At 48.4% G+C, this 17329-nt stretch overlaps 6 protein-coding genes across 6 annotated transcripts; 2 read left to right on the plus strand and 4 right to left on the minus strand.

Annotated features, from left to right (window-relative positions):
• Positions 1 to 3881: 3881 nt before the first annotated feature.
• On the minus strand, positions 3882 to 6112 carry PGRI_068340 (protein kinase COQ8; the record flags this gene model as incomplete). Its single annotated transcript, XM_040794548.1, has 2 exons — positions 3882 to 4984; positions 5041 to 6112. 2 exons carry the CDS (start codon positions 6110 to 6112, stop codon positions 3882 to 3884), a joined length of 2175 nt encoding a protein of 724 aa, XP_040648879.1.
• A 307-nt stretch (positions 6113 to 6419) lies between these two features.
• Positions 6420 to 7394, plus strand: PGRI_068350 (urease accessory protein UreF; the record flags this gene model as incomplete). The annotated part of the gene is made up of 2 exons (XM_040794549.1): positions 6420 to 6546; positions 6598 to 7394. The coding sequence occupies 2 exons, from the start codon at positions 6420 to 6422 to the stop codon at positions 7392 to 7394; spliced, it is 924 nt and encodes a 307-aa protein (XP_040648880.1).
• A 471-nt stretch (positions 7395 to 7865) lies between these two features.
• On the minus strand, positions 7866 to 10349 carry PGRI_068360 (E3 ubiquitin-protein ligase BRE1; the record flags this gene model as incomplete). The annotated part of the gene is made up of 6 exons (XM_040794550.1): positions 7866 to 8039; positions 8090 to 9160; positions 9217 to 9758; positions 9821 to 9872; positions 9934 to 10077; positions 10167 to 10349. The coding sequence occupies 6 exons, from the start codon at positions 10347 to 10349 to the stop codon at positions 7866 to 7868; spliced, it is 2166 nt and encodes a 721-aa protein (XP_040648881.1).
• Positions 10350 to 10684: 335 nt separating this feature from the next.
• On the plus strand, positions 10685 to 12609 carry PGRI_068370 (transcription factor TFIIIB subunit BDP1; the record flags this gene model as incomplete). Its single annotated transcript, XM_040794551.1, has 2 exons — positions 10685 to 10712; positions 10769 to 12609. The coding sequence occupies 2 exons, from the start codon at positions 10685 to 10687 to the stop codon at positions 12607 to 12609; spliced, it is 1869 nt and encodes a 622-aa protein (XP_040648882.1).
• Positions 12610 to 12882: 273 nt separating this feature from the next.
• On the minus strand, positions 12883 to 13839 carry PGRI_068380 (DUF1183 domain protein; the record flags this gene model as incomplete). The annotated part of the gene is made up of 1 exon (XM_040794552.1): positions 12883 to 13839. One exon carries the CDS (start codon positions 13837 to 13839, stop codon positions 12883 to 12885), a length of 957 nt encoding a protein of 318 aa, XP_040648883.1.
• Positions 13840 to 15099: 1260 nt separating this feature from the next.
• PGRI_068390 (uncharacterized protein) lies at positions 15100 to 15912 on the minus strand (the record flags this gene model as incomplete). The annotated part of the gene is made up of 1 exon (XM_040794553.1): positions 15100 to 15912. The coding sequence occupies one exon, from the start codon at positions 15910 to 15912 to the stop codon at positions 15100 to 15102; it is 813 nt and encodes a 270-aa protein (XP_040648884.1).
• Positions 15913 to 17329: the final 1417 nt, after the last annotated feature.

Here is a 17329-nt window from a genome sequence, read left to right on the forward strand (position 1 = left end):
CGTGAAACGAGACTAGCGATTTGTATCCCGCCCAGCTGAAGCAAGCGTCCCCTCTAGTTCCCTAGTACAACATAGAGAGAGGAATTATACCTTAACCAAGCCTTATCTGAACCTCTTCACTTTTACTGTGGAGAATGCCAGAAAATATCGAGCTTGGTAATCAGGCAAGAGACCAGATTCTGAAGTTGCTCAGTGAAGCCGTGACGAAGTTCGCGGAGGATGCACAGCTAGTGCATGGAGAACTGGGATCTCGAAACCACAAAGAATTTGAATGGATTCACGACGTTGGAAAGGAAGCTGTGATAAACCTGAAGTTATTCTGGCAGAATTTACCACATTATTCTGAAGATACATTGCCCCAGTATCTTGATCTTGTTATTTATGACTCCTCTCCTATATCAGGTTTGTTATAATCGAAACCATTTTCTCGTTTGTGAGACAAATACCTGATGCTTTAATAGTTGGGAAAGAGATAAAATCTTTAGAAGCCTTTGCAGTATGGTTGAAAGGAATTGAAAATCAAAGTACCATAGTAAGATGAGTTGCACCAACGCCGCGCCAGTCAAAACACTTACAATAGCACAAAAGGCCAACAGCTTCAACAACCTTCTGTAAGCCATTCTGTTAGATCTAAAGAGACCGTCAACTAAAAGAAATCAATAGGGTTCTGACAATTGCTTCCGAAATATCCACATACCCAACTGGTTTTGATCCTGGAAGAATTCACAGGGCAAGAAGGCTTCCATCTCCGCAATCAATCTTGGTGTATGCAGCAATTTCCTGTCTATTCCTATGCTACGAAGCATTTCGATTGACAGTCGGCGATATGTATTACCTTCTTGCGACTCTCACACTTCACAAGAGCGAAGCTCGGAGGCCTTTGAAAGAATTGTTCGAAGGTAGATGACCCCAAACGCGTCCTACGCTTTGATCAACCTCTGAAGTGTGATAGAGAACATCATTCCAAAAGATTTCCACGTAGGCCATACTGGATCTCTACCGGCAAACCCTACGATGTGGTATACAGTGAACACGAAATCCTTGTGCTCAAACCTGCGGCTTCGGAACTCCACAAAGCAGCTTATCTTTCCAGATAGCATACCTGAGCACAAAGAAAGTTGGCAGTACATGGAGATTATTCAGCCTCATGCTCGCCGTCCGACCTCAGACATGCAATTTGCGATTTGGGGATCTTGGAATACTTCCGTTCAATCGTCATGGTCTGCCATATCAACCTTTGGACAGAACAACGTGGCAAAAGCGTATATCAAGCTGATAGATCATGTCATCATACAACAGCCAGAGTTACTTCGAGGGCTTTCCAATCACTGGCTTCCACTTCTGCAATACATATATATTCTGGGCCTCAACGACTCATCTCTACGATTGCGAGACACAGCTGAATTCCTTGGAGAATTTGTAGGTAAGTTTATGCCAAGTATCTAATAGTATCTGATGTTTGGCTTTTCAGAAATACCATAATGTCGCCGACACCCGCTCCGCAGCGGTTAACGTTTGTTTGATGAAAATCGAGCATCTCAAATACCACCGAGATCTAGTCAATAGACTCCGTATGGACCTTGATAAATTTCCAATGTCTTGGAAGGTCAGCCATGCTCCCGGCTGGGCTGGAGATATTCGAAATACTTGTCAAGTCCTCGAAGCCGATATATCTAAGATCCATAGAGAAGCCATCGAGTTGCGCAAACTGGTATGCGTTTCAAACCAAGTCAATTCGGATCGTTTTTTTATGCAGATAATTTCTAACTTCTTTCAGTTGATTGAACAGCAAAGTCTCGCTCAGTCACGTAAGACTGCCTTGTTGACTCTTATGGCATCATTATTCATTCCAATGGGATTTGTTGCGGTAAGCTCCCAGCTGAATTTCAATGAGTTGAATTCTTACTTTCTATTTCTAGACAATCTTTGGCATGAACACAAAAGAGATCAATGATTCGTCATGGCCCTCGAAATATTATGTGGCCATTGCCTTACCTTTGACTGCACTGACATTAGCGGTACCTCTTTACGCTTTACAGGCTTTCAACTTCATTGCCCGAGCTGTGAAAAACAATCGATTACTGCGACGAACACTAAAATGGGGTCTGTTCACGTTTCAATGGATTTGGGCAATATTGGGTATTGCATTCCTTCGTTCTTCCCCGTCAGTTTGGGCAAGCGCTGCCTGCGTCGTGCTTGATTCATGGATCGTTTTTTCATTTGCTTTTATTTTTCCAGGCATCAGACTGCCTTCAACTGGCCAGTCTAAGAAACACTGGTTTTGGGACAGGAAATGGTGGGTTATTGGTTATATCTTGAGCTTAGCTTGTTTTGTAATGGCTTATGTCCTTTTGGCGGAAATGATCTTTGTTCCTTTGGTTGTATATCCGATGGTGCGTGTGTGGATTTGGTTTCGGTCTAGGAAGAAGGTATGAAGGATGAAGGTATTACTTGATTCATTTTAGTTGGTGTGTTTGGTTGCATGAACTCATCGGCCTTGGTTGTGATGAAATCTTCAAATCGAATAAACCAATTCGGTGCTAACTTTTGCCCTGTCTTCTATTGATATAACTCATCCCGCTAACAAGGTCATATTACCCAGCGTATTTGACAAAGAACCGACCCATCTCATCATACCTGTGTTCAGGAAAGTATATGAGAGAGCACAACAATATGCAAGCAACAGCGACGAATTCATAGATAAAAACCATATGAAACACCCCAAGAAGCATACCAAGAGTAGGCCGTGACAAACCTTCCCATGCGCCCTTGATACTTAGATCCCTGGTCATCTGTCCGCGTTCTTGGAATGAGATCACGGAAACAGCGACACGGACAAAAATGGCATACGCGGGGACCATAGCACCAAAGTACAGGACCCCAAACGTGCCAAAAACAATGTAGAGTGCAATATCTCTTGAAACCATAGTGAATTCACCATCCAAAAAGCCCAATGTACGAATCGCATAGATGGTAAAGTAAAAACACGAGTTCCACGCGGTGCTATATAGCAAAGTAGCCGGGAAGATATCGAACCATATCGACTGATTGAAGATGCGTTGGTGCAATGGGATTCGCGAGCGCAAATTGAGAACGGTATGCACGTTGGCTACCTTGAGAGTTGAAAGCACCAAGTCCAATATCACACTTAAGAGAAAGCACTTCGTAATACTGGTGCCACGGGTAGGAAAAAAGGAAAGAAGAACCCCTTTCAATAATCGATGAAGGAAAATTATTGGCAGGCCTTGGAAATTTTGTTTTGAGAATTTCCACCGTTCTTCCCTTGGTGTTGAGGATGCGATGAATGTCGCAGTAACATTCCTATCCACGTATGCAGCCTTCAAATAGTCAATATGTCATTCAATGCATTCTCTCCGTATTTTTATGAGATAAAAACTTACTAGGAGAAATCCAACTGCTGCGGTGGCCAAGGCTATCTGAAGAAGTTGCACATCTATCGCATCTTTGCGCGCATGTGGATAGTCACTGAGGTAGTCATCTCCAGTGAGGCCAGAAGCCATGATCGACATGTGATCACGTTTAGGTTGGAACACCAAACGGAGTGGAAGTGATGTTTGACCTTGAAAGATATTAGAACCTCCTGAGCTAAGCTCGAAAGATTTTGGGGCTCAAGTCCATTGTAATCGAGTAATGGACTATCATTGGGCAATAACCTAACTCCACTATTTTTGGGGGCGTAAGGCTATAGAATTCATGCTCCACTATATCTTTAGCCCTGTAATACTACATAAGGATTAATTTTGCAAACAGTAGTCTCTAGAGGATAGGCCTGATATAAGATTCGAAAAAAATCGTTTCTTTGATAGTATACAGTATAGTCTATAGTACATAGCCACATCATCTCTTTACTCTACATCTCTCTATTCAACCTTCAATCCATTCCGGCGTGCCGCCTCAACAGCCTCAATAAACAAAGCCTTACAAGGCACCGAGCTACCTAGTCTCGCACAAAGCAAGAATGCCCCGCTCAACTTCCGATGTAGCGAGTACGTCTCCTCAGGCGGCGGTGCGAGCCGTTCCCGAATCATAACAGGAATAAGCGCGCGCACGCGGTCCGTGATCGTCTGGTTACTGAAGTCGTACAGATCTGGCGAGGAAAGCATGAACGGCTCCGCGATCGTTACGATCGAGCTCACGTGGGCATCCACCATCGCTTGCGATTCCATTCCTGTCAGGTACCCCAGCTCTATCGAGAGGTCGTGGCAGGTCTGGCGGTCGTTGCGCGAGGCAGCGATTAGCGTGCGCACGTAGGTTGTTATGAACTCCTCCGGGTAAGCACGGGAGGCACCGAAGTCGAGGAGTTCGAGTTTGTTTGTTGACGCGTTGTAGAGGAAGTTGGTCCAGTTCGGGTCGGTTTGCATGTAGTGGAATTCAGTGATCTCGCGAAGGCAGAGACGCATTATTTGTGTGCCGATCCAGTCGCGTTGGGCTTGTGTGAAGTCTGTGACTTTGGTCACGGCTACGCCGTCTAGCATTTCCATTGTCAGGACTTGTTTGCCTGAGGCGTGGGCGATTATCTCCGGAACGACGAAGACCGGGTCATTGGCTAGGAGCTCGCGGAAGCGGTTGGCACCTTCGGCTTCACGGATGTAGTCGCATTCCCAGGCTAGCTCGGTGCGCGCGTTTGCGATTGTTTTGTCAAGGAACAGCCCCTTTGGGAGGAGGCGGGAGGCTGTCAGTAGAATTGAGAGGTTATTTAGGTCGCTGTCGATCGAGTCTGCGACGCCTGGGTATTGAACCTTTACGGCGACGGGCTGGCCGGTGCTTTTGAGTACTGCTGAGTGAACCTGCCCGATTGAGGCTGCTGCCATAGGGACCTCGTTAAATGTAGTGAAGAGGTCACGCCAGTTGGGTCCGAGGTTGTCGGTAAGGACTTTGTCGCGCTGCCAGGCGGGCATATAGTCTGCGCGATCTTGCACGCGTTGGAGAACTTGCTGGATTTGTTCGGGGAGCATGTTGGAGTCTAGAGAAATTAGCATGTGCATTAGAGATACTAGTGAGCTGAACGATGCAACATACCTTGGATGCTCAGCATCTGTCCCAGCTTCAGAGCTGCGCCGCGCATTTTTGACAGCTTGGCTACCATTCGCTCCATGTTACCAGCACTGAACATAATCGAGCCATTGTCCTGGCTGCCAGTCGCCCGCCGTAAGCTTTCCCCAACCGCACCAAATGCCATTGAGGTCGCTAGACCACCGTACTGCCACAATCTGCCAAGTCGAGAGGATGGTACGCGGGACTCCAGCATCTGGTACGCTTGTTGTTCCTTGGGCTCGCTGACGGTAGCCGCACTGGGCACCACGTCTTCAGCGACGCTGGCCGCAAGCTCCTCCATCTCCTGAGCCTCGGATTTTGGAGCCGCCGGGGAGATGATTGGCTTAGCAACATTCACGCTCGGCTGCCCAGGCTTCGCGGCAAGCTTCCAGTCCCTCTTCGGGGGTGGCTTTCCAGAGATCATGCGCGACACTCTCGGGCTGTGGAAAAGGCCCTGGATCATCTCGTCGGACATCTCCTGCTCGACCGAAGCAGGCTTAGCAGATTCAACGGGTGACTGGAAGACATCCGCGTTCAGTCCATCATTACCAATTTGAGCATCGCCTGCGACCTTCGGTACCTTCACTCTTGGCAATCCCGATAAACCCAGATCCGACCGCAGCGATGGCTCATAGAAGACATCCTGCTGCTTGCTCACATCCAAAGCGCTCGGTTTCTCATTGCCACTGTATGTTGCTACAGAAGCCGGGATTTGTGATTCGGCCTGACGTTGCACTTTGCGGACGAGGTCGGGAGGTGGCGACGCTGCAGCGCTGGCGGGCGGCTTCTCGGCGGATATCGACTCGGGCAAGTCTGCCGGGCTCGGCGAAGGTGGTTGCGCAGGCGGTTGCGAAGGTTCGTCAAATCGGCGTGCCAATGCGGCGGCGGCTTGAGCGGTCAGGATCAGACCCTCTGTTTGGGCCTTGATTCCCTTGGTCAGGGAGGATGTGCGCGTGTAGACATCTAGCTGGTGTTGCCTGATGGCTAGGTGTTTGGCTGCGACCGTTTTGGACACATTGAGGAATTGGAGGGCGTCGAGCAGACGCTTGCCTGACATGGTTGTGGAGAAGACCTTAGTTCATGACGCGGGGAAAATAGGACAAAAAAAGATCAGCAAGATAGTGAATGTCCAAAAACAGTTTAATAATATGAAACAGTCAAGCTGATAGGGAGCTTTCGGACGTGTGCGGCGGCCTCCGACTCGCCCGCTTTTTTTTTTGCCGATCGGCGAGCTTCTCTTCTATAAAACACCCACATCCTCTATACCATTTGGTCCAAATAATCAAAATCAGTTCTCATTAATTCTGTGCTCTATACAAATTACATATACTATACTTCTATCCCATATTTGTTTTAACTACACTATGTTCATCAAAGGCACCCAAGACCTCGAGGCCGAGGTCACTCTCCTCGAGTCGCGTCTCCAAGATGCCCGTACTCAACTAGCAGCCTCCGAATACCCCAGTCCACCCTCCTCATGGACTGCTAAAGGTAGGCAAATATATACCTCCAATGCCATATACCTCTAGCTAACACCCCTAGAATCATATAATAATACCAATAATACCAAACTCACCTCCGCAACCCCCACATCCCTCCACGGCCTCCTCCTCCTCTCAGACTCCGCCCTCCCACTAGGCTCCTTTGCCTACTCCAGTGGACTAGAGTCATATCTAGCCCACAACAAGTCCTCCCGCACGACCGCAATAAGTTCCTTCCACCGCTTCCTCAAACTCTCCATCGCCTCAATCGCAAGCACATCCCTCCCCTACGTGCTCGCCGGTTACCGGCACCCATCAACCCTCGACACACTAGATAATGACCTGGATGCATCAACGCCGTGTATCGTCGCGCAACGCGCAAGTATTGCTCAAGGGCGAGCGCTCATTGGTGTCTGGGAGCGCGCATTCAGAGTTAGCTTCGCGGGGCCCGATAGCCCGATTTCGGAGGACGCTGAGGCCGCCGCCACTGCTATTGATGATTTGTCCGATGCGTTGAAATCCTGTCTCGAGGAAGACGAGGACCTCGGCCCCAAGGGCCACTTTGCCCCGCTGTGGGGTGTGATCTGTCGGGCTATGGGTCTGGACTTGCAGCAGACGGCATACGTCTTTATTATGAATCATGCGAAGGCTGTGCTTAGTGCGGCTGTCAGAGCGGGTGTCATGGGCCCTTACCAGGCGCAGAATGTGTTGGCTAGCCAGGAGCTGCAGGATACGATGATGAAGCGCATTGAGCGGGAGTGGAATACGCCTGTTGAGCAGGCTGGACAGGTTGTCCCTGCGCTGGATCTTTGGATTGGCAGACATGAGTTGTTGTATAGTCGTATTTTTAACTCATGACAATATGACATCAAGTGTCTAGAATATTTTCATAATGGAAGACATTGAAGTCATAGGGGTATGGAAAATCCTCACATTGCATTCGTCATGTTCCTTTGTACTTTTTTTGCTCCGTACACGGTAGTCCTACATGACACAGAAATCTAGAATAGCTCAGCCTCTTGAGGAAAATCAGTGTGCGCCGGCCTCTCATCCAGAGGGAATGACGAACGACGCCCCTGCGCCTTGAGAAACCCACCATTGCTTTGGTTTTCAATGGGGAAAAGAGGAAAAGAAGAGAGACAATAAAAGATGCCCCGAGTTAGGGCTGACCGTGCATAACTCGTCAAACGCCGGCCCAAACCAGACCTGCTAAATCACACAAAAAAACACCACACCATGAACCTGTCCAAATAGGACACACTAAAAAGAGATAGGCGTAAAGAGGCAAGCATCGAAAGGAAGATATAATACAGAAGATTTGTAGGTCGATCAGAGAGTAATATGCATGTGGTCGTTGCTTCCGAAGGATTTGCCGCAGTTAGGGCATTTGCGAGAGCGAGAGGTGAGACGCTCTTCGACGCAATCTTTGCAGAATACATGGCCGCATGTTTTAATCGCCGTATTTTTGAAGTTGCGACGGCACACCGTGCACAGTGCAAGTGTCTGAATGGGGTAAGCTTTGGTTCATTAACAAATGTGGGAATTCAACATACCCGCAGCATTTCATATTCTGAGGATGAATTGCCAAGACTTTTGTTCTTCCAGTTGTCCAAACTCTTCTTGGTATCGGCAAGCGACTGTTTCAAGCCGGCAACCTCTGTCTCGGCTTGTCGCAAAGCAGAAGTGGTGCTTCCCAGTGTCGAGTCCTTGGATATTGACAGCCCCTTCAGTTCGGCAACCTGGTGTTTCAAGCCCTCCGTGATGATGTTGCTCTCGGTCAGCTGCTGTTGAATGGCCCGATATTTAGTCAGAGCTGTATTCAGTGCTTCCCTAGTCTCACTAGCTTGCTTGTCCATGTTGGATACCAATGACCGGGTGGTTGCTTCGGACTCCTTCAGCTGGGCCACAATATCTGACGTCTTGGAACTTTGCATTCTGAGCGTTCGAACTTCTACATCCCGCGCCTCCTTGCTTTTCATTGCAGCAAAGAACTTTTGATCTGCTTTAGACTTCTCCGCCGTCAGCCGTGCAACCTTCTCTTCCATAGCTCCGAAGTCAGTGACTTTTTGCGATGCGAGAGTGGCGAATTTCGTGTAGGCCGTCTGCATCGATGTTAACTCGGTGTTGAGCATGGAGTACTGGCGTTCCAGGCTGGTGTACTTGGCGCGAAGCTCCTCCAGCGGCATATCATTGATGTTGTCATCGGACTTAGAGCCCTCAATCTGTAATCGCAACCTTTGACTTTCGGACTCCAAGGCCGTGATTCGAGCCTCTCTAGCATCTGACAGTTCTTGCAATTTCAGGCTAGAAGTCTTCTTCTGATCTTGGGCGGCCTTTCGCATCTGCTGATCGGCCAGAAGTTCGTCACGGGCATTCCGTATCCGGGCAAGGTCCGTCTCAGCCCTCATCAGCTGAGCTTCTTTCTCGGCAATCGTACTTTGCGTTTCATCCTCCACCTGGATTTTGTATGCGGTTCTTTCTGATCGGTATTTCTCTGCTTCCTCGCGAAGTTGAACATTTGTTGCTTCCAGATGATTAATTCGCTTAACTACATCGTCGTATTGTGATCGAAGGAGTTTAAACAAATCCGTGTGGGCGTAATCGTCATCGGTGAACTTTGAAGACTTGGGTCATCACAATGTGAGCGATAAAAGGATAATGTAACAACGGATGGGCTAACCTTGACTTTAATTTCGGTAACTTGGCCTAGGAGGCTGGCATTTTCGGCTTCGAGTTTCCGGATCTGTTCCTTTTGTTTCTCCGAAATTGCAGTGAGCTTGTTATTGGCTTCTTCCAACTCGGGGTTGCGGTCTCCAGCAGGCGTTCCTCCATTTGCGGGGGATGAGTCTTCGCGGTTTGATTGTGCCGTTTCCCCAGGTCGTTGAATACCCATAGACTGCTGCTTTTCTAATTTTGCGACAGTCAAACTCTTCGCACGATCAAGTTTCTTTTCGGCTACTAGATACCGCAGCGAGGCTTCTTCGAGGCTTTCCTCCAACTGTTGCTTTTCGGCTAGGGTTTTTTCGAGTTCGGCGATCGCTACTTTTTCCTCGGCCAACTTCTTTGCAAGGCGACTCTGGACCTCTGAAAGATCTGCAGGCGCATTGTTTGACTTAGACTGAACTTGAGAAATTATTGCGCGAATATCCTCCGACCGCGATTTCAAATGCGCCTCAAACTGTTCAACGTCTTCGAACTGCAGGGAGCTCTTAAAGGAGTTTTCTGTGACTATTGTCAATATGGGAACAGTAGGTGTGATGTGGGGTTAAAACACTGGCACTGACCTTGGTCTTCTGCTTGCGATGGCCCAAGTAGCAATTTCACTTCATCAATTAACTGTCATGAGATTAGTTGCTGCTCCAAAATTGCTACCGGGACAAAGAAATGCAAAACCTACCTGTTTGAACCACAAATCGATAACACGAAGATGATCATTGTGAAACGTGGCAGCCTTTGACATCTGGCTCAAACGCGATTCCAGTGAAGATTTCTCCCGCCTATACTCTTGCATCTGGCGCAAAATCGCTTCTTTTTGAAACCGCTATCGCAGAAAGTCTGATTAGCATATACTCAATAGGAGACCAAAAGCAAACCTCCGGATCGCGGAATAAATTCAGAACACGAACTTACCTCTAAATCATCTTTCCATGGCATATCAGTATCCGGATGAGGCTTGCTGCCGCCATTAACACTAGTGGCTTGTTTCTTCAACGGCGGAGCCGAGTCATTGCTATCCGCAGCGGGCCTCTTCCGGTCTTCCATCTTGACAAGACCGGGCTCTGAAGACGGGACCGGGGGTTCGACGGCCGGCATCAGTGGCTAGACTGGCATAGGAGGGCTATTATCACCACCGGACCGTCCGTCAGTCAGCCAGACGCAGATCTCGCGACTGTGTCCAATCCTGTCGAAGGAGAGTCCGGTAGAAGAGCAGATGGCTAGTAAAAGAAAGCGAAGAAGTGGAAGTAAAGGAAGGGCGGGTGAGCAGACGATAGAAGGGGTGGGATGGCAGAGATCGAGGAGTTGAAGACAGGAGGATTTTCAACGAGGTTTAGCGTCCGCTAGTGTCATCACGTGATTCTCACCCACTTCCCCGGCCTGGAACTTTTTTAAGATCTTCATCAATCAACACCTTATAGCAATGGGCAGCCATGAAGTCCTTTTCTAGTTCTGCGATCAGTGGGTCTTAACTAAGCTTCAAGTATACCTGTGCTATCTCTGACTGTGTTTGATAGATAAAACCGGCAAGAAATTCGCCCCGAAGGCGCCTATCCGCCGTGCGCCCGCCGCGCCCGCGAGACGACCTAGTGTTGCTCAGCAGTCGCCGGCCGAGCCTGTTCAGGAAAACAAAGCCAAAGATGTAACTGACGCTCATCTGCCACCTTCTCTGGCTGCCGAGCCGGAACCACGCGCAATCACAGAGGCCTCACCAGCATCAATCGCTGCGCCTACCAGGGAACAAACACCCATTACTTTAGCTGCTCCCCAAGTTGCTACTCCTGTCACCACTGTCGCTCCTGCCATCACTACACAAACTGTCACGCCTATTGCTACACCCATCGCCAAGCCGACTCCGATCTCCAAGCCGACTGCTATCCCAAAACCGACTCCGATCCCCAAGCCGGCTGCCATCTCAAAGCCAACCCCGATCCCCAAGCCAGCTGCTATTCCCCGTCCACAAAAGCGCGATGCATCTACCTCCGTCTCACAACCAACACCTGTCTCAACCGCCCCGCCTACCCCTCCTTCCACTCAACCCACCCCATCTCCGGCCAATGTCTCTAGTGAGGCTCAACCTCCGTCCTCTGAGGCACATGGGCCAGAGAAGGCTCTCTTAGAATACGCCAGGATTGAAACCGCGCGGGCCGCAGAACATCTCGTCGATTCAACCGAAACTCTACCTCAATCTCAACCTGAAATTGAACAAACTGCCCCAAGCGATGGTCGACCAACAAAACGCGCTCGAACTTCATCAACTACATCTATTGCGGCGCCAGCTCGGAAGAAGTCTGCATCCGCAGCAGTAAGTCGTCGAGGATCCCAGTCAATCGTGCCTACGATCGAAGATGCAAGCGCAACGCCCGGTGAATCCAACGTTTCGACTCCAGATCCAACAAAGCCCAAGAAACGAAAGTACTCAAAGGCCGGTACCTCGGATCCTGAGGGTAGCGAGAAACCAAAGCGCACCCGCAAGAAGCGTGAACCTACCCCGGAAGGCGCAGAGACAGTAGAAATCTTACCTAATGTTGTGAAAATGTCGGAGCTTTGCAAAGATCTCCGAACTGGAAAGAAGTCCAAGCGTGAGACTGAGCTACGTAAGATTGACAAGGCTGAAGAAGAGCGCAAGAAGCAGGGCGGAACCCCAGGGCCAGGGACACCCGTCAAGCAAACCGAGGCCGAACAGGAGAAGACCGAACAACCGGTCGATTGGAAACCACAAAGCGGCCCTATTATGCGAATCGTTAATGGCGAGATCGTGCTGGATAATACGTCCTTGCAGGTTGATCGTCACGCAGATGCCGCTCGAGCTGCAGGCGATCTCGAAGATGTGGTGGAAAGCTCGTTCACCCGAAAGATCAACCAGGCCTCGTACGGCAAGCGTACAAAGACCGAAACATGGGATGAAGAGATGACAGACCTGTTTTATCGCGGGCTCCGCATGTTCGGTACCGATTTCATGGTGATTAGCAAAATGTTCCCGGGTCGGTCTCGTCGTCAGATCAAGTTAAAGTTCAACAATGAAGAGCGCCGTGATCCTCAACGAATCAAAGACACCCTTATGGGCCCGTCTGAGACCATCGACATTGCAACTTACTCGGAGATGACGAACACTGTCTACGATGATCCCAAAATCGTTCAGCAAGAACTTGACGATGAAAAGCAGCGGATCGAGGCCCAGCACGCCAAGGAGAAAGAATTACAAGAGGACATGCTGCGCAACCCAACTAGTGATTCCAAGGACGACAAGAACGATAAGACGGTTGTCAAGAAGTCGCGCAAGAAGGTGGGGTTGAAGAACCAGGGGGGTGGAACCGAGGAAGTTCTAGGATCGATCGACGACTTCCCCTCGGCTTAAGTCGGGGACTCTAATGGGCATTCTATGAAGTGAAAAATTATAGGTTACGGCGTTTCGAGTGTGGGATTACAGGGTATCAAGCCAGGAGTTTCAGGCTATTTGGTTTGCTAATTGATTTGTTACGTTGCCCTCCCATTGTATATGTACTAGTTCCATAATGGTCACAGGAGGTTACGTCCATTGGTTAATGAACAACCTGTGGCTTTTCTTTTGATACCTTTTCTCCCTCAAGATGGTAGCAAACGGACAAGCGTAAATGTCATATTCATTAGATCACCTACGTCTCGTGGAGCCGAACCCAGTACTAGCAGCCGTAGACGAAAACTGCGGCGGCGAGCTCGAGCTGCCTTCACCTGGGTCATATCGACCAGACCTGCCCCTTGGCATTGTGCCGCGCGATTCATTACTAGACCGTCTCCCCATGTGATAACCAGCCGCAGCACCGCCTGCCGCACCGCTTGCCGCACCAGTCCAGAATCCGGGCGTCCAGCCCTGCTGCCTACCAGCAGATTTAGAGGGATCGAAACTGCTGTATGGAGGCGGAGGATCATTTCCATCACCACCTCCTCCTCCTCCACCACCACCTCCACCACCTCCCCACCCGTCCCGGTCCGGCCTGGCTCGACGATTCCCCCAGCCGAAACATTGCGCCAAGAGAGGCCAGAAGATCAAAGCAAAAACAGCAATGATGAACCCAAAGAAAATCAAGTTCCCAATCACAGCCATCATCTTCTGAACCCCAGTCTCGGGCCGGTCCTTCCCCTTCCAATCCCACTCTGTATCACCGCCTTTCTTCCCAAACCTCTTCTCCCCAGCCTCGGTCAAAAGCAGCCGGTACTCAGCCCCACAACTCCCCTTCAATACCCACTTATCATCAGCATTCCGGTACCCCTCGCAGATGACATCTGTTGCGCCGAGCTTAAACTCCGCTGGCAGGTCTGCGGTGCATGTCCACTGTACGTCTTCGACGTCGTAGTCATAGCCTTGGTTTGTGCAGCGCATTACGTCTGGTTGGTAGAGGTTGCATATTTCTTTTGATGGGCCTGCACAGCTGAGTTGGGGGATTGGTGAGACGCGGCGTGCGCTTGTCATGCGGTGGGCGCGGAGTGTTAGAGTTTGCACGTTTGATAGTAGGATGGAGTCTTTGCCTGGTGGTTTGGGGTTTGAATTGCATGTTGCTGGTGAAGTGAGGAGTAAGGCTGTGAGTGCTAGTTTTGTGAGACTATGCATAGTTGCTTGGTTGGGAGCTGGACAGCTCTTTGGCTTGTCGTGGATGTATGGTCTGTGATATCTGGAAATTTTTGGTTGAGGTTGATCTGAGGTTGTAGTTAGTGGTAAGCACGAGGTGACGAGCGTTTCAGGTGATTAGGCTCCAATGCTATGAGTCAACAAGTGGCAAGTATTTTATGGAAAGGTTTCGTGTCCTTCTTGGGAGTGGAGAACTTGGAATGAGCTATGTTTGCTCTGTTTGCATGGTCTATACACCGGTGCCCTACAATGTAGGACTTTCCTTTTCTTTCTATCTCAAAAAAAATATGAAGAATAAGCTATTATCACGTTGCAACATTGGTAGGAATGCCATTATAGGCAGTAGACGTACAATAATGGCGCACTGGAAATGGGAGTTGCTGGAATATGGTAAAGCGTAAGAGTTGTAAGTTGGACTGCGACAGACACAGTAATGGACACAGAAATGGCCCTAGTCTAGACACTGTGTTGTCGATCATGAAATTGTCTTCATCCGAATTGAAATTTGCGCTATGGAATATCAAATAGTAATCCTTCTAGCCTAATTGTGGGTCTATATCTGGCTTCAAATAAGCTTGATATCGATAGACCCCACTCCTTAAACGCTCAAAATGTCAAATTAGGAATAGACAGAGTGGATGCATCTGTGGATATGGAGGCTTGGCATTGATTGGATACCCGTCGACATCTCATACTTTTCTAATTACCATAGTGCCTATTTTCAGGGCCCAAAAACACTTAGAACACATATGACAGTGTGGGATTCCCCATTATCTGTGAGTTCTCGCCTTACTATCCGTCAAGCACTGTCTGATGATTTGCTTTTCTATGGTTCAAGCTGCGGTTTCCATTTCTGTGTCTCCATTCTTTGCACTCATCGCCTACAGTGCGAGCACGCTGAAGGATTATACGCTTGGCAGAAGGAACTCCAGAATATGAACACTGTGTCTAAGCGGCCAACCATCCAGCAGGCCAAATTACAGATTGAACAAATACGCGAGCAACTAGAGCTGAGAAAAGGCATAAATAATAGCGACGAGCACAGCTAGTCTATCTCCGGGAGTGAGCAGATGGGTTGAGTCTCGCTACTGCTTTACATCTCACTGGTACTCAATATTAACTAGCTCTCATAATTCGAAGTGTGATTTATCAGCAAGGTTCGTTCAGGAGGTCCTTTACACATAATGCAACAAGGATTAAGAGCTATTTACCATGATTGTATGGGCATGTGTTGCTATAAAATTACTTGGCAGCTTGAAGCCACTCTTGTAATTTGCCGAGAGAATATATGTCATGTTCCTTCTCGGAAGTATAAAACACCTTTTCATACCAACCCTCCGTGCCCAAAGACTGCAAGCGTTTGCCGAACGGCTGGCATGAGTCAAAGTCAATCAGCACCGGTGATCCGTTCCTCACCATAATATTATCAGGATTGATGTCGTTATGAGCTAGCCCCAAGGTGTGTAGGTGTTCCACCGCCGACTTGAGAGATTCGAAAAACTTGATTTTATCGAGCTGTTGGAAATCTGACGTCGAGGCGTACTCGGTCAGGTTTTGCTCAAGCCGCTCGAGAGCAATCGACGTGATGTAACCGCGTCTCACATGGCAGCCATGATATCGAATTATGTTTTGGTGAGGCGATTTTGAGATCTGCTCCATGACGATTGTCTCATCAAGAACGGCTTTGGGGAGATAGTTTGTGCCGGTCATATCGTCGTACCACTGTAGGCCTGGTCTTTTTACGTGAACCAAAGAAGCGTCCAGCCCTTCTGGTGCAAGTGTTAAGTGGATATCGGTGGGTATCTTTGGATAGATGTCTTGATCCTGCACGCGTTGCAGAGATGAATTGAATTCTGCGATGGCCATTTCGCGCTTGTTCTTTGTGGCGTGACCGAAGAAAACCTCCTCATCTTCCGTAACATAGTAGAAGGTAGTGGATTTCAGCTTTCCATCGCTCCACGACTCAACTATGATTAAGTCTTGGAGTGATTTTACTAATGGTGGGGTTTGACCAATCTCCGTCTCATTCCCGGTACTAGCTTTCACGGAACCCATAATCGAATGGATGTGTATAAGAAGTGATAAAAGAAGAGAGAGACAAACAGATTATCGAGTTAGGGTTTGTATATCAGCCTGCTGTGCCTTGGAAGTGCTGAGAGTCTCAGTAGATCTCAGCACAGGCTCCACTTAGGAAGATCAGTGGAGAGATCACGTGGAGAATAACTAACCCCGCCTGTCAATGCTGACTATACCTAGAAGGGATTAGCGTTGGTTAAACGCATAGGACACAGGAAAGGACAGAGAACTTCCATTTCACAATATTTACTTCCGTTTAATCTTCTAATTGATACTCATATCTAATATTCTAACAGAGAGGCTATTGTATATTAATTCACGACTTCTGTCCTAGGAGACTAACTAGAGCTTTAGCACTTGAATGATTGGGCCTTCTTCATTCAGGTGAATTGCATCAAATCAGCTCGCAAATCTGCCGACTTAATGTTGGTAGAATCAGGCCTCGAATACTGTAAACAGTAGCCGTTTCTATCGGGTAGCTGTTGTCCACCCCGGTACAAATCCACGGGCTTTATATATTTGACTCCCTCGTTAATACAAACACCGGAGATCAGCTTCATGTCCGAGCTCTGTTGACAGGGTACCCCAAATTAGTGACATTATCCATGCAATTCTATAACTCATGCTCACCCGCACGGCCAGTCAGGAAGTTCATTGCATCGGAGTCCGCGATGAGTGCCCAAATCGAACGGCGTATGTCCCGTAGAGACATCCATTTCATCCTTGCAAAATGATATACTGTCATGTGATTTATCAAGTCATCGATGAGATGGAAGAGACTACGGCTAAAGCACATCCATGAGAAGGCCATATCTGATTTTGCATGCACCTAACATACGCAAGTATACAGAGCTTCCCGACGACTTTTGCGAGAGTGTGCTTCAGAAACTGTTAGGAATAGTCCTACACGTGTCTAGAGCTGACCAGACTGCGTTAAAGAAGGTCATGTCACCGGTTGGGGGCATGGGGCTTATTGCTTAGTTTCTAATCTGGTCGAGGACAAGCAGAAAGTAAGTCTTGGATTTAGGTGAACGTATTCAGGAAGTGTCGAGAAGAGTGTTAGATGGCGTTTAGTTTGAACCTTCAAAGGAAGAGACTTATTAGTTGTACAACAATAAACCGGGCAGTGCCGTTTTGATGCTTACCTCCATATGTATTCCATTACAGTAATTTTCAATTATTGAAACTAGATAGCGGAATTCAGCCACATAAATAATAGTTACTAGTATTAATCTTCCAGAAATTCAAGAGATCCAGTATCAAATATACTACATGTATACCGAGTAAGTAAATACCCTGAAACTCCCTTCCCGGCTCTACCCCACCTCCAACCACATACCTAGGTATATAAGACAATAGACCTACGCGCCTCAGAAAGTCCACAAAAAAGCCACCC

This window comes from Penicillium griseofulvum, assembly GCF_001561935.1.
Source record: "Penicillium griseofulvum strain PG3 chromosome Unknown contig_92, whole genome shotgun sequence".
NCBI lineage: Eukaryota > Fungi > Ascomycota > Eurotiomycetes > Eurotiales > Aspergillaceae > Penicillium > Penicillium griseofulvum.